General features: G+C 37.9%; 1 protein-coding gene across 2 annotated transcripts in view; it reads left to right on the top strand.

Annotated features, from left to right (window-relative positions):
* The window catches only part of DROSHA (drosha ribonuclease III), a 73,833-nt gene that overhangs the window by 31,376 nt on the left and 15,765 nt on the right, over positions 1-26,692 (top strand). For both annotated transcript variants that reach the window (XM_030228568.2, XM_030228574.2), the window contains exons 16-26: positions 2,188-2,287; positions 5,227-5,334; positions 9,778-9,885; positions 12,266-12,404; positions 13,082-13,142; positions 15,034-15,093; positions 17,052-17,151; positions 19,401-19,503; positions 22,454-22,524; positions 23,604-23,648; positions 26,432-26,589. In XM_030228568.2, the coding sequence (XP_030084428.1) occupies positions 2,188-2,287; positions 5,227-5,334; positions 9,778-9,885; positions 12,266-12,404; positions 13,082-13,142; positions 15,034-15,093; positions 17,052-17,151; positions 19,401-19,503; positions 22,454-22,524; positions 23,604-23,648; positions 26,432-26,589 (1,053 nt within the window). The remainder of the gene's footprint in view (positions 1-2,187; positions 2,288-5,226; positions 5,335-9,777; positions 9,886-12,265; positions 12,405-13,081; positions 13,143-15,033; positions 15,094-17,051; positions 17,152-19,400; positions 19,504-22,453; positions 22,525-23,603; positions 23,649-26,431; positions 26,590-26,692) is intronic.

Here is a 26,692-nt window from a genome sequence, read left to right on the forward strand (position 1 = left end):
AGCAATACTAAAAACAAAAATGTAGAAATAGAGGATGATTTATGTGCAAAATGCTCAACAGATCTGCAGTTTTGAGGCCGAAACACTCATGTGCACGTATGGCAGTTGTATTGTTTTGCAACTGCTTGCTGAGGATTTTAAATGGAACGTGGCAGGAAGTAGGGATATTGAGTACTAATCCAGATAACAAAATGGGTTTTCTTGGCTTTGATGATTAGTTTTATCTTTAAAATATATCTCTTTATTTTTTTAGTTTTCTTGTCCATAAAAAGGAAATAATTAGACCCAAAAATATAAGAGTTATTTCTACTTTGATGCTGAATTAATTACTAACTGTAAAGTTCTAGTATTTTCATTGAAAATAGTATAAAGAGACAAAAGTTATTCTTCACATTTTTATTATCTTTTCTATAAAATTTACTTGTGGGTTTGTCTTTTGTTTTGGATTTTAACCTCGGAGCTGCTAACAGAACAGAGGTATGTTTTGTTTTATCAAAGTAAGAAAGCATTTTTTGTGAAAGACCTCTGTGGTGCTGTCATAAATGTCAGGTTTAACTCTGGTATATGTGCACCCAGAAGAGATTTTCCTCTAATGTTATTTTATCTCTCATGTGTCTTTTCTTTGTGATGTTCTAATACAGAATTTTTTGTAATGGTAATATGTTTATTAGTTCTCAAACTTAATTGCAATAACAAAGCTTGTTTCACCCTTGTCAAGACTTGTAGAAAAACATGTACTGTAGATCACAGTTTCAGGTTCTTGTTTTTCGGTTGAAACTTCCTCAAGGCATTTTTTCTTTCTGTTTTGGTTGATTTGTTCATTAACTAATTTTTCTTTTTTGGGTGCTGATTTGTCAGAAATAGATGTGCTATTCTGCAGATTGTAAAAGTGCAGTGATTGGAGCATGAGAAAAATCTATGGATTGACCATTTCAGATGTGTTTGTAGACTGAAAAAATATCAGTATCTCCAGAGGCAGAGAGTATAAATTCAAGAATGCTGCTGAGAAATAGCTAGGGAAAAAATGCCAATAAGAAAAGATTTGTTTATGTGTCTGTGAATGTGGGATGCTGAGAAGATTATGAAATAATAAAAGAGCTGCTGCTTCATTGACTGCTAAGCCACTAACATGGAAACTTCATAATAAAACCACTGCTCTAAGTTGTTGCTGGGGAAGATTGTCTTTTATAATGTAAATATGAGTAAAAATTAACATGGGTGAACTTCTTTTCTCTAATTCCCTGCTTCCTATTCAAAGTCTGATTTATGGTTGTCCTGAATGCAAAGGTTACATTTTGAAGGTAGGTAGCATTGTTTCCTAAGGACACAGGGTCCCTGTCACGATTCTCTTTGTTGCTCTTCCCACTGTAACTTTTGAACCTGTCAGTTAATTGAAGCTGAATATAATGTTGGTATGTGGTCTTCAAATGCAGTAAGTTCCTTTGAATTTGGTGAAAATTTGTGCTAGATCACTGAGTGACTCCCACCAAGGAAAACATTGTAATTTGGGTTCATGTGTAATTAGACACTGCCAAAATAAAAAAAGGCTAGATGGTTGGAGAAAAGCAGAAAACTTAAATATGTGCCAGTCACAGGAATAACTTGAATTGCTCTTTCCATTCAGCAGAAATTCATAGGGAACAAAACTTTAATTTCACTTTTCACAGAGTAACTTCATGTTGCATGTAGCTTGTAGAGCTCTTCCTCATGTGCTTCACTGAAATGTTTGAGCTGGTGTAAGGACAGACACTTCCTGGGGAAGGGTGCTACTCCTTTGCAGTGAGTGTTAGGTAAACCATGTGGAGAAGAAGGAGTTTTGACCTGCCTGAATTGAGTTAAGGGGCAGGCACGTCTTTTCAGCATGCAGAGGTGGCCCTTTGGAGAGGATGGGTGGGTATCTGGGAGACCTGGGGTCTGTCTGGATCTTTGCTGTTCTTTTCCTCACTCTGAGCACCAGTGCTTCCTCTCTGCTTCCTGGCCCACCCTGCTGGAGCAGCTACCCAGGCACTGTCACCTCTCAGAAAGTGCACTGAGATTATTTTATTTCTGTAGCAAAAAGGTGCTTGTAGATGTTCTTTGTGTACGTTGTCTGCATTATTAGCTGCTGGTGTGTTCCTAATGACAAACAGGGAGAGAGAGACTTCTGTTCACTGACCAAAATGTTTGTTTTCTGGTTTTGTCCTTCAGATACCAAAAGCTGTGGAAGAGTTATGTGAAGCTGCGTCACCTACTGGCTAATAGTCCCAAAGTCAAACAGGCGGATAAACAGAAATTATCACAGAGAGAGGTATTCTGGACCTTCCTATGACTGATAATAGAGCATTGTAATTTGGGATGGAGTAAAGCCATATGACTGCCCTGTTTATGGAAAGAACAGAAATCCTTTACAAAACATTTTCTTTCCAGACTCTTAACACAGATTTTATTTTTATCTATGCTTGTTATTGAATGGAGGTTTTTTCCTTTGTTCAGCTGTCAAACTGCTGCAAGTTTTTTCCCCAATTATAGAAATTATTGTTATGGAACCATAACTTCTTTATAGCTGTTGCCATTAATGGTTTCAAGAATTAGCATAGAGAAGGACTTTTTATTTCATAATGCACTTTTAACTGGCTCATAATTTTAAACATTTCTCTTCTGAAATAAAACCTGCCACGCTTGTGTGCATAAACCATAATTTATTAGGTGATATAGTGACATTGCTTAGGATCTTTGACTGGAAATCATGTGATTGTTGTATGATAGACAAGATATTTTTCTCATTTTGTTTTTTTTTCTGCAAAGTGATGAGCAATAAGCATTTCCTAGCTGCAAATGCTCAACCAATTGGGAATTAAAAGCAGAAAAACAAAGACTTCTAAATATAGCCTAAACCAAACTATTTCTATAAACCCATGGACTGAAGCTTTGAATTTGTCTAGTCCCTGTCTATGGGGCACTCTTAATTTGACAGCCTGTGTAAAGAATACACAGAGGAGAGATTAACTTCTCGAGTACAGGATGGTATTTAATTAAGTGGTATTGTATTTTTATTTATTCATTAGAAACACTAATTATTCATAAAATCATTGACTACCTTGGGAAGGATGCTTGAGAGTTATGGAGTGTGATTCCTGAGAGTTCCCCACTTTATTGGGGGAGTCTCAGAAATTACACTTTTGGAATTACTTTTAGTTGCAGAAAGTGTTTAATACATATGACATTGCAACTGATTTTTTTTCATTGTTGCAAAGCATAGTGTGCTGTTGTGTGAGCAAGAGTGTTAGTAAACATTTTATTTGTGCTGATATTAAATAAGCCTTTGGCTTCCTTACTTGTAAATGGAAAAAAACCAAAAAACCCCACAACACTGTGACTGAACAGTTGTACACTGTTTTTTCCATTTTTTTCCTTTACACTGTGCCACAGTTGTAAAGGAAAAAATGATTTGTCCTTACAGGAGTGATTTTGTTTGCCACAACTACACATAGAGCAAGTGGAAGATCATTATTTTATGGGCATATTTTCATTAGGGGGTAATGGATACCTCATTTGTAAAATTGTAGTGGATTGTTTGTAAGGGAATGATCATGTTTTGTTCCAGAAGATAAAATGTTTCTTTGTTATTTAGCACTTGCTATGGACTGCTGATTTTTATTTCTGGGCCGTATTATCTAGGATAACGAGTTTTCCAAGTAGTTTGCTAAGAGGGAGGCATACCAGACTGAAGGAGAAACTTTATGTGAGAATAATGTATATATTTGTCAGTAGAGGTGTCAGTAACTCAGAAGGAGCTGTAGGACTGTACCTGACTGGTACATGGGCTTTTAAAGATTATGAATCATCTATTACGGAGTGCTTCTGAGGCAGTCAGACTGAAATACAGCCAGGTCTGGCAAACACTGTAGCACCTTTCTCAGGAAAACTCAATGACACACCTTTGACAATGCACAAGGGGGGCAGTGCTGGCAGCATCTCTGTTCCCTCTGCCATCAGTCATCCACCACTGTGAGGCTGTACAATGATATTATTTGTGACAAGGTCATGCCTGGGGCTTTGTTCCTCTAACCTAACTTTGAGCATTTACAGCAGGTGCATAAATTAGGACCTGAAGGCTCACTTTGAAGTCAGTGGAGGGAGAAATGCATTTTTGAAGCCATTTATCCCCTTCACTGAATATAAAAGGAGCCAGGGCTATCTAGAGTCCTACCCTAGACACTGCTTTACTAGGTGTCTGAGGTTTGATGAATCTGTGTCTGGGCAGATGCACCTGTTGGAACTACTCTGTGAGCCTCTGCAAATCAGAAAACAGAGCCTGTTCCTACCCAGCCTGCTCACAGGTTTCAAACTGGGAGCTGGGAAGAGACAGCTTTGAGCAAGTGCCCTGTAATGAAAAGGAGAAGGAGAGGCAGGATAAGTTGCAGCTTTGAAGAGTTTTGTGTTCTGTGGAAGGCAGAGCACTGAGGGGTTAGTTCATGCTCCGTGGGGAGCTTGCACCCCCCAAGGCTTTATAGTATTGGATCCAAAAGATTCTAATCCAGGGCTGATTTATTTTATCTGGTTTTTTTTCATTTCAGTTTTAGAGAAAATATTTTCTTTCAATGATACTGTCAAAATATTTTAAAGATTCTGACCCTATCATGGTTTTTAGAGACAAATTGTTTGCACACCACCGAAATAGCCAATGGTCAAGGTAAAACATATTTTTAATAATTTTTATTGAAATAAAATTGGTGGATTTCAATCAGCATAGTCTCCAGGACTGCTGACCCCTTTCCCAGACTAGGCAGAGTGATATAGGTGACCAAGAACTGTTGCAAAGTAGCCAAGATGACAAAGACAGCCTGTTTTGCTCCTCCTGAATGTTCAGACCAGGAGTACTCACAGTGATGGATGTGAATGAAGAGGTTGTTTTGTGCATCTGGTAAAGAAAGTGCTTTCATTATAAGGACTTTACCTTTCTCATGTGTCATCTTGGATGTATGAGTTGGACTGGTTTTGTTTGGTTATTTGCTGAAAAGAAAATGTAGTCACTTTTGTTCTCTCCTTGGTCTACCAAAATCCCTTGCCTACACTGTATTCCAACACATCTGCCACTCTTTGGGAGTGATCAGATCTGTGCCAGCCTTAGAAACTGCTGACCAAAACTGAGCCCCTCACATGGGTATTGTGAACGTGCTGGTGTGTGCATTGCTGTGCTTTGTTGTAGCAAGCTCTTCACAGGAGCTCTGTTCTCTCCCTGCTTAGGAAGCACTGCAGAAAATCCGCCAGAAGAACACAATGAGACGGGAAGTGACTGTGGAGTTGAGCAGCCAGGGCTTCTGGAAAACAGGGATACGCTCGGACGTCTGCCAGGTGACTGAACCGCGGAGATGGATTTTCTTTCTTGGTAGCTGCCATTTACCTTGGCAAGGGTTTCTTCTAGACTGAGGAACCAAATGGAAATGAATACCTCAGTAATATCTGTTGGTCTAGGGAACTATTCTATACTATTCTATTCTATTCTGTCCACCCCTTCTATATACCCAAAAAAGGTAATTTAAAATTTTCTGCCAGGGGTTGATTAGTGCAAGGGAGACAGGTTAGGAATGGCCATTTTGAGGCTGAAGGTTTGCCAAATGTTGAGTCTAGTGTAGAACTCTTGATCCATCAGGCTTTATATATTTTAAATTAATTATATTTGTATTATATTTGTATTATATTTTTATTTTATTTACTATAATTTTCTATTTAGATACCTTTTAAAAAGCCCCAAGTTTTACAGTAAAGCATGAATAAATATCTTTTTACTTGAAAGAAAGTAAAAAAACCTAAAACCCCACCACATTTACCTTTTGAGGTGAGCCTCAGTAGAAAGGTATCTTTCAGATACTCTGTTTCATATGCATCCCCAAGGAACATATCTCTCACATGTCAGATCCTATTCTGAAGCAGTTGACAGCAACCAGCTTTGTGATATGATAAGAATAAATGCAATTTTTATTTAATTTTTTATTAGTAAAATTTGAGTAGCAGTAACAGCCAAATAATTACGCTAGGGATACACTTGCATTATTTTTTTTAGCTGTTGTTTTGGTGATGTTATTTAAGAGTTAAATGCATGCAACTTCATATTAGCTTAACAATGTGAAGTATAAATTAGGGGGGTTGCTAGGCAAGGGTATAGGTATAAATTCCATTGTAATTGTAGAAGTCTGGTCAGGCCTAAGGGGGAAATTCTAGAGTGGGAGAAATACTGGTAACTAAAATTGCTTTTCTTCCATCTGAAACAATTCATGTGGTTTCACTATTGCTTCTGAAGTAGCAGGAGAATAGGGACACAATATCTCCTCGCATCTCAGGAACATCACAGCCATTCCCTAATTTTTTTGTTGTGAACTGTATGTATTTTTACAGCTTAAGTAAACAGAGTAAGTTTCCAATTTAGGCACTTTGAAACTGCTCTGTTAGTCATAATATCTTTTGTGATTCATCTCCTAATGTCTTGAATATTCCTGTTTTATTTTGTTGAAGGACAGCAAAACACCAAAGAATGATAAAAGTAAAGCTGTTTCACAGTTTTTGTGCCCATCTGCAGCTGTAACATCTAAATCAGCCAGTTCTGGTATGAAGGTCCTTTGATTTGATTTCTTTGAGAGGCCAAGAATAGGCAACTGTTTGTCTGTAAAATGAAAGATTGCTGCTGTTGCTACATGCTTTTTCCCAGATTAAAGAAGACTAAAACTAAATTCGCATAAATCAGCTCTGGGGGCAGAGCTCAAGTGCAGTGATTTAAAATTACTGCTTTTAAAAGCATTGAAGTTTAGAAGATGGAAACTCTTTTAAGTCACTTGTGATAGCTTATACTTGCTCTGAGTTCCATGTAGCCCTAATGACTCTGGTCTTTGCTGTCTCAGAAATGAACTGCTTGAAAGGGGAGGAAAAATGGTGAGTGGAATGTTCAAAAAAAAAGTGTAAAATGTCTGAGTTCTGACAGTCTCACTTGAAGTTACCCAGTATATCAAGTGCAGTACTTGGCCACTGAGCTGGGCAGCATGTAGTACACAGTGTGGCAGGATCTGGCCACGCTGAGAAGACTCTGTTCCCCCTCTCCACCCACGCCATTGTTGCTGGTGAGCCCTCAGTAGCACTGTAGAGTGTTCAGCATTTCATGCATTCCAAATATTTCAGCTCACCTGCTTCCCCTTAGTAGCTTCAGGTCAGGAGCACCTGCTGTCCTGGGGCATGGGGGCACTATCTGAAGGCACTTGCGAGAGTCTCTGCCTTGCTGTGCTAGCTGCAGCAAGAAAAGGATATGGAAAATATTTGAAATCATACATATTTTAAAAACATCTTCTACAGAGGTAAATACATAAAACATTAGAAACATGGAATAGCCATAGTCCAAGATGACGGATGTTGATTGAATCAATCAATCAATCAAATAGTTAGTGCCAGGAAAGCAGCATTTTGTCAATATAACTTCAATAGTCAAATTAAAGTCTTTCTGTGTGCTCCCAGGGGTCTGTCAATTCTTTTTTTCACTGCACTTCAGCTGATAAAAGTCTGGAACTTGGTATCCCAGTCCTCAAATGCAGGGACACATATATTGGTGTAAAGAATGTTAAATGTTGCTGGAGGAGACTCTCTGTCCAGTACGGTGGAGAGTAGAGGCAGGGAAGCACAGTTGTCCTGTGAAACAGTTTCAGGTTTGGTTGTTTTGGTGTTTTTCAATTAATTCCTTCCATGAAGGAACACATAGGAAGCACACCTGTACAGTTTATATGGATAATTTGTAAGATGTTCTTACAAATTCCCCAAAAAAACTGTAAATGAGTGACGTGGTAACAAAATAAAACTTCCTAATAACACTTCCTAATTCTGTTTGGAGTGGTTTTATATTTCTCTGCCATTTGGAGATCCAGGGAGTCTTTCTTGCATATTAGCTGGTTATTTCATCTGAGGAAAAAGGTCCAGGGAAGAGTTCCTAGTCAACGGCTAGGAACATGAACCAGCATGTGCCCAAGTGGCCAAAAAGGCCAAGGGCATCCTGGCCTGGGTCAGCACTTGTGTGGCCAGCAGGAGCAGGGCAGGGATTGTCCTCTGTATTCAGCACTGGTGGGGCTGCACATTGAATCCTGTGTCCAGTTTTGGGCTCCTCACTACAAAGAGGACATTGAGGGACCTGAAGCGTGTCCAGAGAAGGATGATGGAGCTGGTGAAAGGTCTGGAGCACGGGTCTGATGAGAAGTGGCTGAAGGAGCTGGGAGAAAAGAAGGCTCAGGGGAGACTTCATCACTCTTTGCAACTGTCTGAAAGGAGAGTGTAGTCAGGTGGGAGATGGTGTATTCTCCCAGACAGCAAATGACAGGACCAAAGGAAATGTTCTCAAGTTGTACCAAGCGGGCTCAAGATTGAATATTAGGAATAATTTCTTTGCAGATGAGGTGATCAAGCATTGTTACAGGTTGCCCAGGAAAGTGGTGAAGTCACCATCCCTGAAGGTATTTATAAAGGTCTGTGGGACATTGTTTAGTTGGTAGAGTTTACTTAAGCAGTTGGACTCAGTCATCTTTAGGGTCTTTTCCAATCTAAATAATTCTGTGATTACCTTCCAACCCTGTGTTTAGTTCTCAGGAATTTCATGGTCTTTTACTTAAACAGAAAGTCTTGCCATCAGTTAGTCTTAATTTTTGATCTTTTAACACTCATCAGTTTGTATTTTGTGCTGTTCTGTCATTAGTGACTTGCAGAAATCTGTAACAGCATTTATTCTGTAAATTATACATCATCTACTTCATGTGCTTGTTTTTCCTGCTTCCCTCCATGCTATACACTCATTTCCTCTAATCATACACAATCCTTTTTTTGAATTAATTATGACAGCCCTCAGATTTTAATGCCCTTAAAACACACTTTTATTTTGACTATATTCATGTCATGTCAGTAATAGGAAACAAAAGAAAAAACTAGTTCACAAATGGTCACATGCATAAAAGTCTTCAAATCCTGCATTTCTCCTGTTTCTCTCTTCATTCTTATGCAAGAATTGTGATGTTGATATCATACTTCCTATAGTACTCTACTGATAAACTATACTAATTTCTTATTTTAACCCAGATGCCTCTGAAGTCAGTATTAGTGGAGAATTCCTTAGAAACACTGAGAGAGAGGGGGACTGCCATTGTTACAAAATAGATTTGTTGGTTTTTTTTCAAGTTTATTGACATTTTCCCCAACAGAAAAACACTGTCTGTTACTTAGACAAGCAGCAACCTTTCTGATATTTTTTAGCACATTAAATGTGCCAGACTACAGCATTTCAAAAATCCCATAATTCTTCCTCAAAAGGAAGTGAAGCAAGGCCCAACTGTGCTTGAAAATTGAGTACCTGCTGTTGTTTGGTGAAAGCTGGCTAAAGTGGTGTAAAGTGTTTCTTCCTTAATGTAATGAGGCAGAGGGGAAGTGGTGTTTCTTCATTTTTGAAGCAGGGCGTTAAATGAAAAGGTACAAACATATACCATTGTATTCAGTCATAGCTTCTTGAAATTTGTGTTACTTAAGTTGCTTAACTTGAAGACTTGTTTAGTGTGGGCAGGGCTGTGGAGATAAAAACATATGATTAATTAAGTGCTTTGATAAGTGAAGGATGGGAAACTGATTTTTTGTTTCCTCATTTAAACCAAAACAGTAAACAGTAAACTAGTCAACAATTGGGAAGTGTTTGCATTTTTAGCTCAGTCAACTAAACTCTCTGTACCCTAAAGCTTGAATGATTTTGATAAAGAATGATTTTGCTTATTGTATTTGTTTTTTCAGCATGCAATGATGCTGCCTGTCCTCACCCACCATGTCCGCTACCACCAGTGTCTGATGCACTTGGACAAACTGATAGGCTACACTTTTCGAGATAGGTGCTTACTGCAGGTAGGATATAAAAGAAAAGCCCAACATCTTGCTGGTTTCTCTCCATGATGTTACTGAGCTCATCCATAGTGCCGAAATGCATGGCATTGTCACAGCTTGGATGGACCTGATTACTTGTACTGCAGATCTTTCAAAAGTTTCAGTTTTCCCAAGAGATTTCTAAATGGTATCTATTGTTCACATAGATGTTACACCTACTTTTGCTCCCGTGGTAGATCTGGATTTGCTTGTAATGTGTAGAAAGTCAAAAATGCAGTTACTGAAAAGACTGTCAAGTACTCATTTCTGGGTAAGTTCCTTTTTTCAGGTATTCATGGAGAATACAATGTTATTCTGCAGACGAGTGGATGTGCCCTCCTTCTTGATTTTATAGCCAGTTGTTCCAAAAGAGAATAGTTAAAACATTGCCCTTTTTTTTTCATTTGTAGCTAGTGAATAGTAAGTAATTTGCAAACTTCTGTTTAGCTCTTGATTTCTGCAAGCACATGATGAAATTTCTTTTATTAACAAGCAAGAGCAGGAACTAGAGAGGAGAAGTTCTTACTTGTTTTAGATGCATCCATGTCACATAACCAGCCTTTTATGTTAGTGCATATTTGGAACTGATTAGCTCTGAGGCTGATTCTTTGCATGGTGGCCCCTTTCCTCTTAAACTTTTTCTGAATTTACTGAAGGAAAATGGGGACTTCTCTTCAGAACTTCCTTCTAAAGTAAGCGTCATCTCTCTCCAATGACTGGACTAAATTCAAAACATGGCAGTTTTTGTAATTCTTTACAGATTTTATTCCCAAATTATTTTAAGGAAATGTCTTTTCTCACAGCTTTTCTGGTTTCTAGGATTTATTTTCCAGGCCTTTTCCTGCTGCAAGTTACATTAAACATTGAGCATTTTCTAGGATTTGGTTGTTGGCAGGTTGTCTTTATTTTAATGTCAAAGATAAAAATGCAATGATGGAAATTTTCAAAATGTTGAGGCCAAACACACAAACCAACAAGTAAATTCTAATCAAAAAGAGATGAGAGCATAAAAATCAAGTGTTAGTCATGTTTGGTTATAACAAATGTGTTTTTTAATGCTTTGTCCCTACACTCATTTATTTAAAACCTAAAAATTCTTTCCATAACAGGAAGAGCTTTTAAAAAATGTATAGTATCAGTAATCTTCTTGAGCATAGGCAATGTTAGATGTATAATTCTGCATTGATTGTTATCTATTTTATCATGGTATATTCTTTTTAAAGTACAGACAGGTTAAAAAAAGATTACACTGAATTATCTATTCGGAAAAGCTGTAATGTCTAATCTAGTCCAGATGGAGCAGAATTTGAGAATGTGCAATTAAACAAACTTAGTAATACTATCAAGCAATCACAACAAACTTAGTAATACTATCAAGGAATTAAAAAGGACTTGGAGAACGTTCTTATTGTTGATTAAATGTTATTTTACTCTTTTAAGTTTTGTGCTTAGAAAGCAACAGACGGTGTTTGAATGAATTACTGAATGTCTTTGCTCACAGTCTACAGCACCAGTCCTGCATGTGTGTCAGAAGTAACTTTCTGCAGCTTGCATTTTCCAGTGTTTCCTCTTTTTTATACACAAGTTTTGTGTACACACATACTTTTATACATGCGCAATATTTTGATCTGTGTATGTGTAAAGAAGGAGAAAATGTGTGAGTTTGCAGGATGGAGTTCTGAAAAACAAGCTGTAGTTCGATTCACTGCTGCCATTTCTGCAGTGGTGGTGTCAGCAGCAGAGTAAGCTTTTGGTAATCCTTGGTGGTACAAAAGTAAAACAGAGGAACAATCCTGTCATTCCTCTTCCATTTTAAATCCTCTATAGTCATGAGGGAAAGAGTTCTTCTGTGATTAACTCTGCCAAGAATAATGTGCTTGTTGTTTTATTTTTTGAGCTAGGAGAGTTTTATAGATACTTAAGTAATGTAAATATGGATGGCTGAGGAGCTCTTTTAATTGCTTTTTTTTAAATATGAATATTTATATTTCAGTGTTAGAGTGAATATATTTTTAAATAAGCAAATATATTGAAATCAGGTCAGCAAAGCTGGTAAGCAAAAGTCTTAAGGCAAATTGACAGTTCATGCTTTTTCTCTTCTAAACTAATTTTTCTTTAAAGAAAAAAATGATGAAAGTTAATTAGTTAAATTGATGATTGAGCATAAATGTTGCTTCTTTCTGACATCTGAAATAGCTCACCCTACATTTAAATTGCTGGAACCAAGTTCTGATTGACTGCATCGCTTTGTAACCTTTCTTCAAACTGAAAAATAACTATTGCTAGCTACCAGTCTAAGATAATGTTTTTCTTTCATTTGCAAAAATACATTTAACCCTTTTTTTTCCTGTATGTGTTATAGCTTGCCATGACTCACCCAAGCCATCATTTAAATTTTGGGATGAATCCGGATCATGCCAGAAATTCCTTATCCAACTGTGGGATACGACAGCCCAAGTATGGAGATAGAAAAGTTCACCATATACACATGAGAAAAAAAGGTATGCTATTTACACCACTGACATTTTTCTCTTACCTCACATTTAATGAGTAGGAACACCCTTTGTTCCATTATCATTTCCTTGACCATTTTTCTTTAGAGAGATGCCTTCAGTAGAGGATTTCAATGATTATATGCAGACACTGGTGATGTCTTTCTAAAAGACTGAATTTTGCAAATTAGTCAGCAAGTAAAGAGCTGAGAACAAGCAAGGGTAATAAATGGGAGGATGTATTTGCTTAGATTTTTGGCAAGTACTGTTTTCTTAATTTGCTGCTCAACATGGTGAACGAACTGGAATATATTTTGTAAATGTGTCTTACTAATGTGAACATGTGGTCTGTCTGCTGCAAAATACTCCTCACCCCTTTAAAGTATATTCAGTGATAATGAAGTAAATTATTTGTTGCTTATGTAATGTTTAGAATGTCCTTTTCAAGGAAAGGTGGTATTTATCTGGCTGCTTGAGTGCAAAAATTCAATACTGTTGTAATGGGACTGTGGTCAGTTAGGCAGAGAGCATTGGTAAGGATTATACTTTATGTAATGAGCCCTGTAAATAACAGGATAATCTTGTGTACAGCAATTACAAAGTAACATTTTGAGTAATTGTTTTCTACATTTATTCAGAGTGAATTAGTGGCTGTTTACTTAGTAGTGCATTGTTTATGTTTTTAGGGATAAACACCCTGATAAATATTATGTCGCGTTTGGGACAGGATGATCCAGCTCCTTCCAGGTAATGAAAACAGTTGTTTGCGAGTAGGGAAGCTTCTGCAGTGGGAGATATTTAATAGAAATAACCAACTTACCATCAGCAACAGCTTTGGCAAATAGTTGAAGTGAAAAGTCATTTTGAATTGACTTTTATATTATGAAGGTGTGCTGAACCTCCATTAGCAGTGACATAGTAAATGTTTGGTCATGCCTGCAGAAAGCGTCTGAGGAAGGTTTTAACAGATAATTCTATCATTTTTGTTGATCCTTGAAATTAGGAGGACTAAAAGGCTACCTTTTTGCTTTCTGCAGAATAAAAAATAAGATTTGTTGTTGTTGTTATCAGTGCTATAAAATTGGATTCTTCATCATGTTTTCTCACAGTAGCACCTTCCTGGCATGGCACCTTGTTAACAGGAGTGTGGTGCTGAGCGTGGGCTTTGCTGATTTACTATTCCAATTTAAAGACAGATGCAAAACCCATTAATGTTTTAATGCAATAATCTGTAAATGACCACTAAGAATTCTGTGTGTATAAATATAGTTTAAGATGTGGTTTACAGTCACAGACACCATATTGAGCTGAAGCTGAATACACAAAGCTAATGCAAGAGACAGTTGCATGTGAAATCTCTTAAATGCATGAACTAGATGGTGGTGTGTAATTTAGTCAGCTAGTGCTCTAGCTGGACTCAAGAGCCATAATTTTGAAAGAAGCTTGGGAATAGGAGAAATTTAATTCTGCATAAATTATTGTGGCACTGTTCCCTAAATGCTGTTTCAGCTAGACCATGCCCTTTCCTCTTCAAGCTTATTGGAGTCCTCTAAAGATAACTTGGCTAAATTGCATTAATTCTTATGAAATAACACAAAAATGTAAAGTCCCATTTCTGAGAGAGGTGTGTTTTTAGTTATGTTGCCACACAGAGGTGTTGTAGATTTGCTCACACATTACTGTTTTATACAGTAGAAGTATTTGAATTCTTTCAGCCCATTACAAAGGCCTGCTATTTCAGAAATTACACTAAGTATATAATTGTTGGAGGAGTGAAAATTACAATAAAAGCTGCCAAATACTTGACAAGGATCTTCTGGATTAAAAAATAAAAAATCCTTTGACAATTGCCTTGATTCTGTTACAATCATGTGTGAAATCAAAAATGGTGCTGCTTACTTGCTTTGGTGTCTGGTGTAAAAATTTGTATGTATTCAAAGACAAGCTCACATTCTTTTTCAGCTTCTTTTAGTCCTTTGAATATAAGCAGGCAGACAGCTTGAAGGAAATGAAACCTCATGGAAAACAAAGGTAAATCAGGAGCAGTGATGAAAGAAAACAGGAAATAAAAAATTCTAATAACTTAATGGCATCTTTGGATGTATCTCCTGGTACAGCCATTCTTTTGAGCTCAGAGGAGGTTACAGAAAGCAAGGCATTCAAAGGTGCTATGAAAGATCCAAGTTCCTATTCCCTCTGCCATAGCAACGATCTGCTGCAGGGTCATCCTGCCCTGCAGGTGTTGATGTTAATTAGGTAGAGCTCCCTAGTGTCATGCACAAGGCTTGGAACAGGCTGTTTGTTTCAATCATCTGGTGCCCTCTGATGGACAGAGAAACCTGACTTCAGTGCCAGGCAGCAGTCCTGTTTCCTTTTTCCATTTTGTGGAGCTTTGACAATAACTTAGAACAGAACATACAGAAATTTCGAAGGTGGTGGTGTCCTGAGTTTCATGATTCACATAGTTATTACTCTGTTTTGGAAAGGATTGTAATCCAGAGAGGGTGTGGGAGGCTGCAAAAATTAGTATTGTGACTGATTAGCAATCAACTCTGATTTTTTTCTGTTTTAATTGTGTTATGTAAATAACCAGTATGTGTTACTTAGGTTATGGTGCACTTTAAAATGCCTTTTTCAGGATTAACCACAACGAGCGTTTAGAATTTCTGGGAGATGCTGTGGTGGAGTTCTTAACAAGGTAAATGGGGAATTCTTCAACAGTTCTCACCTTTGTATGTTATTATTATAGTGTTGTGTTTATTGAACTTTCCAGTGTCTACTTTCATTGTGAATGTTTGCAGTCCTGCCTGATATTTAGACCTGCACACCTGCAGACAGCTCTCTTGATAATTCTTCCAGTGATCATGATAAAACAAGAAAGATTACAAAACAGAAAGTTAGAGTTTCTGTTTCATGGAGTGCAATTGATTTGGGTTAGAGATTATTCAGCTATAGACAAGTTGAACTTTTTACCCTTGTTTTTTAAAGGAAAGATATTTTTCCTGGCATGCTATTTTGTTTCCATGGGTTCTTTTTGTCTAGTTGCAAGGGAGAAGCATTTATGGGTAATGTTGAATGTGCTGCAGTTCTTGTATTTCCACTAATTAGTGCTGTAGCTTCTGTAACAACTCAAATAGTTAAGCACAAATGCATTCTATTCAAAAGTAATGAAAAAAACTCCATGCTTCATCAAAAATTTCTCCAGTTCTGGCCTGAGTATTCTGAAATCAGTGAACAGTACAGGCATATTATTAGTCACCTCCATTGTTCTACCTTACCTTACTAGAGGCAAACAGGTTGCACAGTATAAAGATTATAAGCTATTTTCACCTGGTTTGTTCTACTGTTTTAAATAGAGGTGTAGTCTTGTTTAGTGCTAATTTGCTCTTTAAGCCAGTTTGTTACATGAACAACTAAACTGCCTTTACATCTCTGTCCTCTACTAGCCATTAGCTACGTGATATTAAAAACTATTAGCCTATAAAGGTCTCCACTGCCCTTAAAACTCATGGCCTTTTCTCTCATACAAAAGTACAGGCTGATAAGATGGAAGACTTGCTGATTAAAATGTCTTGCATTTTTCATTGTCATTGTTCATCAACCATCAGTTCACTTTCTGAGCTAACTTTTGTCTCCATTCAGAAAAAAAATGAGCTCCATTTTTGTTCAATAGAGCATGTAAGCACCTATTTAAGTCTGATTTTTTTTTCTACCTCTCTTAAGTTCAGGTGTCTGCTGTTGAGAATTATGATGCTTGATTGGATTGTCTCTTAGTTTTAAAGCAGTTTTTGTCCTTAAATAATCTTGCATCCATCTACATTTTTCTCCCTGTGTAGTGGCTTAATAAAATATTTTAATAATTAGTGCGATACAGTGCCTTAATTGGGGAATGTTAAAAACCCTCTGGGTGTTAACTTTTTTCCACATGGGTTAGATAGTCATAGATTAAAGAATCCAAAATCTTTTATTAATTACTCAGATCTTGATGGGATCAGTGAATTACTTGTTTTGTTTTGTTTCTATTTTATGAAGTACATTGCTAGCATGATGACAAATACCATTAAAGGTTGTTAAAAGCTTCTGATTTTTACTTCTTTTTTTTTCTTTTTTTGGTTGTTTGTGGTATAATGACTTCACACGTTTGATAAATCCAGGCTGTTGAGTTCTGTTCTTTGTTTCCATTAGCATCTGTTAAAGTACTTTAAGACTATCCTGGTAGGTATCCTGTTGGCAGCAGCAGCAGCACCTGAAAGCACTGTGTATGCACAGCACTGCATTTCTCAAGGCTGAGGCTCCCCTTGTGCCTTACTCCTCAGCATCCTCTAGGTGTCAGCTGTGCCGAGCCCTCTGCTGCTGCTGATAGACAGAAACCTAAGATAGGGAACTGCAGGCTGGGAACTGCAGGGATTTAGACATTATGTGCTACCCAGCAGAGAAGCTCTTCCTGCTCTGCTGCCAGTGCTATCCCGTCAGATAGGATTGGCCATTGTTTGAGTGTTTGTATCTTTACCTTACTTCAAGCTGAGCTCCACTTTGGGAGGGACCTACCTGTATTACCCACTAGGCTCTGAGGGAAAGGCACAGTTCTCTGCAGGTGTATGTGGTTCCTCTTTAATCACATGCTAACAGCATCTGGTTTGCTTTTTGTTTTGCCAGTGTCCACTTATACTACCTGTTTCCCACTCTGGAGGAAGGAGGATTAGCTACGTACCGCACTGCCATCGTACAGAACCAACACCTGGCCATGCTGGCTAAGGTACAGCTCTCTGTGTCTGTGTTGGACATCCAAGGGTCTGGACTGCTTCTTGAAGGAGCTGCCTGCTTTGAACATCACTTTCTTTACTGTGTTTTGTGTACAAGATTGGGGATGAAGGAACCCTTTTCAGTTTTAAAGTACATTTTAAAGATAAAGGAAAATTTTGTGTTCTCTCCAAAGCATGCTTTTGAGAAAAGTGATTATGAAAAGGCATAAAGATGAGTTTTTAGCCTTTTTTGGAGGTGTGCCTGTACTTGCCTTTAATTTGCACAAGTAATGAAGCTGACAATAGAACTTCAGTGAAGAAAATGAATCAAACTTAAAAACGTTGTTTATAAGAGAATTTTCTGATAGAATATGTAGGGAGAACGTGGCAACAGGAGGTAAAAAATATGGGGGGGAAGATGACATCTGCTTCATAATCTATGCAGTCATTTTCAGGTCCACTGTAGACTGTCAGAATGGTCAGCAGTATATTAAACAGGGTTTTGGAGAAGAGTCGTGCTATCTCCTAGTAAAAATTAAGATGCCTTAAAATTTTGCTTAATTTAGTTCTGTGAATGAGGGACCTTTTTGTATTTCTATATATGATACTGGTGCATGGTATTATGATACATAAAGTTGATTCAATCTATTTGTAAATAGGTAGGTAGTTCCCTTATTCATTCTTGATTTTGTTAGCTTTTTTTTTAAGAAACAGTCTGAGTCTTACTGATGTAATTGATTATGCCACGCATGTGCACACACTGTCCACTGTGTACTGCTGATAGTTTTCAAGAGGCTCTTTTAATCTTGCCTCTCTGTAATCACACCGTGCCCTAAACAAGCTTATCCAATCTTGGGATTTTGGCAAAAACTGCAGGATTTCTAACATATCATCTTTTTGCTCAGCTCTCAGGAGAGGCATAGGGTAGGCAGTGAACGGAATAATTTTCTTCTACGCCTTTCTTTATTAATTTAGATAACATGAATTGATTGAAACATTTCATATCAGGGCCTTGTTACAAATATGGTATTGCCTGACATTTGAATTTATGATACTATTTTTAAACCTGCATCAGGAAAGCTCATATATTCTTCAAGTCTGCTCACAGCCTTTATCATTGTAGAAGAACAATTTTTGAAAATTTTTATTGCATTATTTAAAAAACTGTAGATGCAGCTGTAAATTTAGATCGCGGTATATTCCCAGTTTTTCTCTCATGAGTCTTACATGATGTTCCTGGTTTCTTCTCCATGTTGCATTCAGTTCACTTAATATAATTCTCAGCCTCTCAATGTCTCTTGAACTTGTGGAATGCTGTTCATAGTTAAGAAGCAAATGATGAGTATAAGAAGGTGAAATTTTATATAAAACAATTAATATTCTGCTCTTATGTTGACTCTAGCAAGCGCTGGCTGTGCATTATGAAGTGTGATGGAACACTGTCAGTCGTAATTCACAGTGTTCTGGAGCAGTGAACAGGCTGCCATTCACTGAAAATGGAAAACTCTTTTTGGCAATTGAAACATGTCTAAACCATGCATCTCAAACAACTTAGTCTCCAGCTTTACCGCTTAAATATACCCTGGGAGGATGAAGTTAAAAGTTAACAAGAAATTAATCAGTAGAAACTTACACCCAGCTGGGAAGAGCCTGTTCTCCTACAAACTTTGCAAGATGCATAAATCTCTTCTTTAAAAATCCCAATAATGGTTTTGTGTCAAAAAGACAAATAAGTAAAGAGAATCTAGGGGCTCTTGCCTGCATTTCTATAGCAGAATTATCATATATTATAGAAAATATCTGGCTTACTGTCTGAGATTTTGACTGGCAAGCAGAACTATAGTTCAGGCAACAGAGGAGTGTTAATGATGCACTTTTAAAAGGATGAAGGAAGCTAGGTGGCACTGCAGATTAAATTATGAGCCTTCTCTTGCAGTGCCTAGAGGCTACCACCTGTTGATGGTCTTAGAGGAAAAAGCCAGATGTTCAATGGATTATGTCTACCAGAGTTCCTATTCCTCACTGTTCTGCTTTAGTTTCTTTTGGTTTGATAATTTCCATCACACTCCAGTTTTTACCTCTGATAAACAAAGGAAATTTTTTCATTTTAGCCTGTGTCTAAAACTGAAACTTTGGAGAAAAACTTCATAGTTCCTTCAAAGCTAGTAGCTGCATGATGGCAGTGTAATTGAACTTTAGTGACTGGACTGGTACTCTTGTACTTCTAAAGCCATGGTTTTCACTCTTTCTACATATTTTGCAGAAGCTGGAACTAGAACGATTCATGCTCTATGCTCATGGTCCAGACCTTTGCAGGGAGTCAGATCTCCGCCATGCCATGGCCAACTGCTTTGAAGCCCTAATAGGTAACGTGTTTGCATTTGGGTGTGCAGGCAGCTGCATGTTGTACCTGTGTGCTGTGTTGCCTGTGATGGAGGAGATGTGGGCCTGTTGAGCAGTGCTAGTAGGAGTAGGCAACAGTAAAGCTTCTTGCATCATCTTTGTCCCTTCCCTTCTCCTGCACATATTCCACATGTATAAGCACAATGAGTGTGTGGTACAACCATGAAGATATCATCTTTCATATCCTGGCTTGCACACACTGAAGGTGAAGCTGTCTCATGTCACTGCAGAACTCCACCTCTCCTGTGCCAGCATGGCCTGACACTTGCCCCCTGTGGGAGCAGAGGAGCAGTTCAGTCTCTGTGGCCTGGCAGAAGATAAGCAGGTTCACTCCTTCCAGTAGTGCTTGAACAGACCTGCAGCCTCAGCCCTGAATTTTAAACTGCAGCTTGCTTTCTGAATGCATCAGGCACTCCCAACTGAGTCACCAGACTACTTTCTCTGGGCTCTGGTAGCCTTCTGTGAATTTGCAAAGTAAATACCTTTTGGTCTTTGCATTTTTCTTACAGGTAAAAAGCATGGCAATATGGCTGGTGTAATAAAGCTACCCTCTAGCTGACGGTGAAGGAGAGTTGTGTCAAATTTGCTGTTGGGCACTAAGATGTGGATTAGCGACTGGCTGCATTGGTCTATAGGTTTATATTGCAGAGGAAATCAGGGCCTGACCACAGTTACCATGCCAGGAGGGTGAAAATCTCATTGGTTACATCTGCACAAGCTCTATTTTAAATAGCAAATTTTTATGAACCTTTACTTGCTTGAGTACACAAAGCAAGTTAGTCTCACTGGTTTGCCTTCATATTCATTGAGATGTACCATACAAGTTACAAGCTATGGGAATGGTTCAGCCCTGATGCAGGTCTTTATGTACTACACAAGCTTCTGAAACATTTTGTCCTTCTTTGAAAAATAGATCATAGTTGGCTTAGTTGTCAATAGTTCTGTGCATTCTGCCTTGGGCCAGATTGCATTTCCTCTTATCAAGACATAAGTTTTCTTTTTAACTCTGTTTTGCTTTCCATGAATGCTTTGATCTTTAATTTAAAAATAAAAAGCAAACAGAAGAGGAACACTAGATATGTATCTGTGTCTTTGTTCATAGGCTTCAGCTTGTCTGGGATGTAGTGATGAGAACTATTTGGCAAGCATTGAGATTTGCTGAGAGAGCAGGCTTGCTGTTTAACCTCCAATACAAAGCTGTTCAGCAAGTTAATTGAGCAATAAGATTTTTTCAGTGCTGTAGCTGAAATGTGGAAGCTTGTTAAGGGGCTATAAAAGTATACGTAGGGTCTGGAGCTCCTACTTGAGGCTCTTCTGCAAAGTCTGGTGTTTCATCACAAAGTTCCTGTGATGAACATAAAAAACAAGTATGAGCAGGCTGCCTAGGAATTGTTTAAAATTTTGTGCTCCCATAATATTCCTCTTCAGGATTAGTCTTATAAACCCCCAAACTGTTCTTCAAAGAGTCCAAAGAAAGTAGTTGACCTAGTGAGGAATCAAAGGGGAAGGGACAGGCAAAGCAAATCATGTTCTTCCTGTGTGTGGGAACATGCACTCCCTTTCTCTGTGTTCTTGATGTAGCTGTGTATTCCATTTGCTTTTATGCTTACAATAACAAGTTTGAGATTTTCAGAAGTTCTCCTGTAAAATGTATGAGAGGACAAAATGTTGATACTAATTTAAGAAGTGCCCGAGCAGATATAGAGTATATAGGGTATACACGTTAAGTTTTGCAGAGCTTGTTACTGATGGACATGTGGAGAGAGCTAGTGAGGGCTCTGTGTGAAGTTTAAAAAAAAAACAAACATGAACTTCAGAAACTGAGACATGCAAAGATGCCCTTTCCAGCTCAGACAATAAATTATTGTGATACCAATAAGGAAGGAGGCTCAAGGAAGACCTTGAGCTTTGCAATAGTCCTGACACATCGTTTATATGCAGAGTGTAATCTGATTGCAAGTATAGAATAAATGGTAATTGTTTGTAATTATTGAAATGTATTTCATGGGTTTCCCTATCTGCAAAAGTTGTTGTGGTTTATCCCCAGCCAGCGCTCACTCACTCCAGTGGGATTGAGGAGGGAATCAGAAGGATAAAAGCTGGAAAAGTCATGGGTTGAGATAGAGACAGTTTCATAGGGAAAACAAAAGCTGTGCACACAAGCAAAGCAGAGCAAGAAATCGTTTCACTGCTTCCCATGGGCAGGCAGCTGTTCAGCCATCTCCAGGAAAGCAGGGCCCTGTCACATGTAATGGTGACTTGGGAGGACAAACACCATCACTCCCAACATACCCCTTTCCTCCTTCTTCCCTGCAATTTATATACTGAGCATGATGTCATACAGTCTGGAATATCCCTTTGGTCAGTTTGGGTCACCTGTCCTGACTTTGTCTCCTCCCAGCGTCCCAAGCACCCCTTAGTCTCCTTTCCAGTGTGGCAATACCAGAAGCAGAAAAGGCTCTTTGTGAGCCCTACTCAGCAATAACAAAAACATCTCAGTTTTATCAACCTCTGTCCAGCAAAAATGGAAAACATATCCCTGTAGTAGTCACTGCGAAGAAAATGAACTCTATCCCAGCTGAAACCAGCACAATTGTCTAGTTAGCTGTTTACTGGAAAGTACTTATGGAAATATAGGTTAATTTGTATAAACGTTGCTCTTTGGATATATCATTTTCTATCGCTGATATAATTATTTCAGGTTTTTCTTTGCATTTTATGACTCTTGATTTACGCTGGTGTTTTACGTGCTTTAAATTTCTCCAAAAAACAGGTGTTGCTACAGAAAGCATGCTTTTAAAAATGAATGTGTTGGAGATGAAGAAGTCCAAGATCTTTGACTTTCTTATGCTTAGTAATTTTCTAAGTGCTAATTGCATTATTGACCTTTGACATATTGGTCCCCTCATGTAGGAGCTGTTTATCTAGAGGGAAGCCTAGAAGAAGCAAAACAATTATTTGGACGTTTGCTCTTCAATGAAAAGGTATTTATGTACTTACATGATTTGATTTCCAGTTCAAAAATAACTTGATATGCTTTCATCTCCATTGTTTAACTTAAGGATCACAAATGAACAGAAATATTGTTTTATGCAGTTCCTGGAAATTGAATTAGCACAGCAAGCCATACTGCTTTTAGCCATCCAGGCAAAAAAATTGTGGTATTTTCTCAGGTGTGCTTTGGGTTGCTTGGCTTAGGTAGGGAAAGGGTGGCTGGTGTGGGAAACCTGACAGCTTCCATTCAAAGTGCTGCTCTGAAAACATAAATGGATGCTGCAGATCCAGGTGTTTGGCTCTGAGGGAATGATGCACTTGAGCAACTATTCTGTTTCATCAATTAAATTATCCTACCCTAAAAGCTTTAAACATATATTTGGAAGAAAAGAAAAAAAAGGAGGGTGTTTCATTCAGCATTTACCCAACTGCTCAATTACAATGTGCAAGAAGAGATCAGGCTGTATCTTAGATGGCTGTTAGTTAGAGCATGTTCTGTATAAAGGTGAAGGAAGGTACTCACTGCTGGGACAGCACACGTGGCAGTGGTGAGAGGATGAATTGTATATTATTTTCCTCCCTTTCAGTCTGTGAAATGACAAAGCTTAATAGAAATAAAAGTATTTGGAAGGTCATTGTAACTCACTGTTTATTTTTTGCTGCTCGATGGCTGTAGTGAAGAAAGCCTTTATGAAACAGAAGAAAACAAGTGGGCTTTTTTTTTCTTTTTCAGTCCCTTCCTTTGGAGAAGTCAAACTTGCTACTGAGGAGTACTTGCAAATGAAGTTAGTCCTGAGGCTTAAACAAGTCTTTTTCTTCCTTTAACCACTTTTTATGTGGTTCAAGGATTTTTCCACCTCTTTGACACAAGCTAATTGGGAGAACTACAGGCAGTTTGAACAGCAAATACACGATTTTAAAAATTAGTTTGCCAGCACTATTGAATTTGCAATAAGCAGAGTCAGCATCTGAAATAGTTCAGTATTTCAAGTAATGACATTTTATTTAGTACTGTGGAATTTGTTAAATGACTCCCTTGAGCATTAAAGGCATCTCTCAATGTTTGCAGGACCTGCGGGATGTATGGCTTAATTATCCACTACACCCACTCCAAGTAAGTGTATCCCTTTCTGTAATAAATTTCACTGTTCTGTTTTATTTTCAGGGATGCTTTTCCATAGGTTTCCATTGTAATGAAATTGTGCTAAAGAGTAGCCAAAGGAATATATATATGTTTTCCTTTGTGTTCGGCTTGTGATTTGTTTGGTTGTTTTTTTAAATAAGTAGTGAGTTTTTGCCTCTCTGAGAATTAATCATTCACCTTTCCTTGGCTCATGTTTGTTGTATACTGTGCCTATACAGTAAATCCAGTGAGAGGTAATGTTTTGACAGCTTCTTGTTTATTTTCTCAAAGTTGGAGGAAAAGGGTGCAAAAACAATCTATGAACATATTTTCTTAACCTGAAATTAGGACTGAAATCTTAATAGTAGGAAGGCACATTAAGTGAATGCCATCAAAGTTTTGATTTGATTCTATTTTGATTTTGTGTGTTTGTGCCCATGCAATGACAGTGTGGTTGTTTCAGTGATTCCAGTAATTTTAATACCACGCAAACACTAAAATTATTATTATTATATATATAACTTATCCTCCATGTATCAAAGGATACAAGTTCACAAGCTGTCAGTTTATGAGGCTGGAAGTTGGGAGATTGATGTCCCAGTCTATTCTCCCTCACTGAATTCTTGGGCAGACATAGAGCAAGTCTCAGAGCCTCTCTTCACTGTGCCTCCTTGTCTTCAGTGCAAGCAGGAGTGTGCAAGGTTGCTGCAAGAAGAGCAGTGAATGCACAGACAAAATCTTCAGTAACAAATCAGTGCATGTGAAGAATTTTTACAACCACATCCCTCTGAGTATAAATACAAAGTACTCTTAATGGGAGATAACATTTTGAGATTCAGCCCTGGCTGTCCTGTGTGGTGGCACATGCAGCTCCAAAGAAGATTGTTCTTACTAGGAATTTCTTTCTTTTCTCTTACTTTATTTTAACCTTTTCATCCCTGCTTTCACAAAGAAGACTTGCATTCTGCTTAGAAATTAGCAACAGTCAGTGTAAAAAGCTTATAATTTCTTACTACTACCTTGACTTGTGTGATGAAAATTGTTTTCTTCCGAAACCATCCCAAAACCATCTTAGGGGATTTTGCCAGTAGGTGAAACACAGGCAGCTCGGGCTGGCCTTTTGGCACAGCTAGCCTGAGAAACATCGTTTTTAAAAATTACTAAAAATCACTGTAACAATATGCCAAATGAGATCCCAATCAGTAATTAAAAAAAAAAAAAACCCAAACAAAAAAAACCCTGGGTAAGATAACAGAGTTATAGGTCTACAGTTCTGAGTATTTGGCAGTAGCCAAGTCTGTAGAAATGGTCTAAAAAACAATTAGTCGTCATGTGTATACATATGGACTCCGGAAAGAGTCAACATGTAAAGACAAGTCCTGCCTCACAGATGTATGGGAAGTTTTAGGAGACAAAACAGCATATGATCATGCAGATGATTCTGTCTGCCGGCTTTCCTGAGAGGCTGTTGGAAGGACAGTTAGTAAAGGCTTTTAAAATTTTTATCTTTTTTTTAAGAAGCAATAAAAAAAAGCCACTTCAATGAAAAATCTCAGTCTCTACCAGATTAAAAGGAATGGCTGAAAGAAAGAGAGAACAGGAGTGAAATGACCACGTCTTGCAAGGAATGGTGATCACTGGCAGATTTCCCTTGGGATCTTTGCTGAAGTACAGGCTGTTCTCATTGACAGCCTAGGGAACAGGATGAGCAGTGAGGTGGCAGTTTGTTGACAGTACCAAATTATTTCAAGTAGCAGGGACAACAGCAGCCTGAAGAATTGCACTCTGGTTGTGAGAATGCAAGGGTGACTCACTGTGGAGTTTTAAAAAGCAGTGTAGGTAAATAGAAAGGGCTGTGCATGATGAAGCAAAAAGCAGTCTCAGATCCACATGCAGCTGAAGTCCAAAATGAGAATTATCACCCAAGTGTGGAATTTTGGTGCAAGGGTATGTAGCTCTATGAAAGTGTGAATCAAACACTGTACAGAAAAAAGACAAATTGAATGTAATCAATTAATAGGAAAGGAGCAGACAGCAAACCAAAAATTATCTCAATGCCAGTTTAAAAAGCTGTGGTTATTCTTACTTTTCTTTAGGCATCCTTCTGGATAATTCCTCCTCTAAAGCATTATTATAGCAAAGAAATGCTCAGAATGGGTGGAGGAAATGCTTAAGCCATTTCCCAGCTCCACAAAGGCATTTAATAGTGTCATCACAATAAGTACATCAGACAAGAAATTGATAAGAAAATATATTGACCCAAAGCAATAATTTTAATTTTCTTGTGTTAGTGTGCCCTTTTGAATTTCATATTTAAAATATTTATTCTTGATTTTTGATACTTAAGGAAAGTGGAAGAAATTGGATTTTGTCTCATCTTAGCATGCTGTCAGTCTGCCAGCCTTATTCTAATAATTTTTGAATGGGTTGCTCAGTTGCAAACAATGTGATAATGTTAGAAAATGCAGAAATATACAATTGTACATATTTTGTGAAAGTTTATATTATGCTACAATGCATCCTCATGTAGAGACATGCAAGTGAAGGGTTTAAATGCCTCAGCTGTTAAAGAAGCATACATCGGAGCTCATCTTTTCCTTGACTGGTAATTATTCAAGACCAAAAGGCAGAGGAAATGTCATTTTCTCAGTTCAGCTGTTCATGGAACTTGTTCATTGTATTCTTTGCCCTTGATTTAAAGAATGCTTGCTTTTCTCTAAAAATTTCTGCAGCAGTCTGAGTTTGTCATTACTTACACTTCATTTTTCTTGCAGCTGCAGGAGTCCAATACTGACAGGCAACTCATCGAGACCTCTCCAGTTCTTCAAAAGCTTACGGAGTTTGAGGAGGCAATTGGAGTCATCTTTACTCATGTTCGACTTCTAGCACGTGCATTCACTCTGAGGACAGTAGGCTTTAACCATCTGACTCTGTGAGTACATAGCAAGAGTCCTCATGTAGCCCTCTTGGCCCTTCTGTTAGAGTATTCCAGATTGCCTAGTTTGTGAGCAAACTATGTTATATCTATTTCCTGG

This window comes from Serinus canaria, chromosome 2 (assembly GCF_022539315.1).
Source record: "Serinus canaria isolate serCan28SL12 chromosome 2, serCan2020, whole genome shotgun sequence".
NCBI lineage: Eukaryota > Metazoa > Chordata > Aves > Passeriformes > Fringillidae > Serinus > Serinus canaria.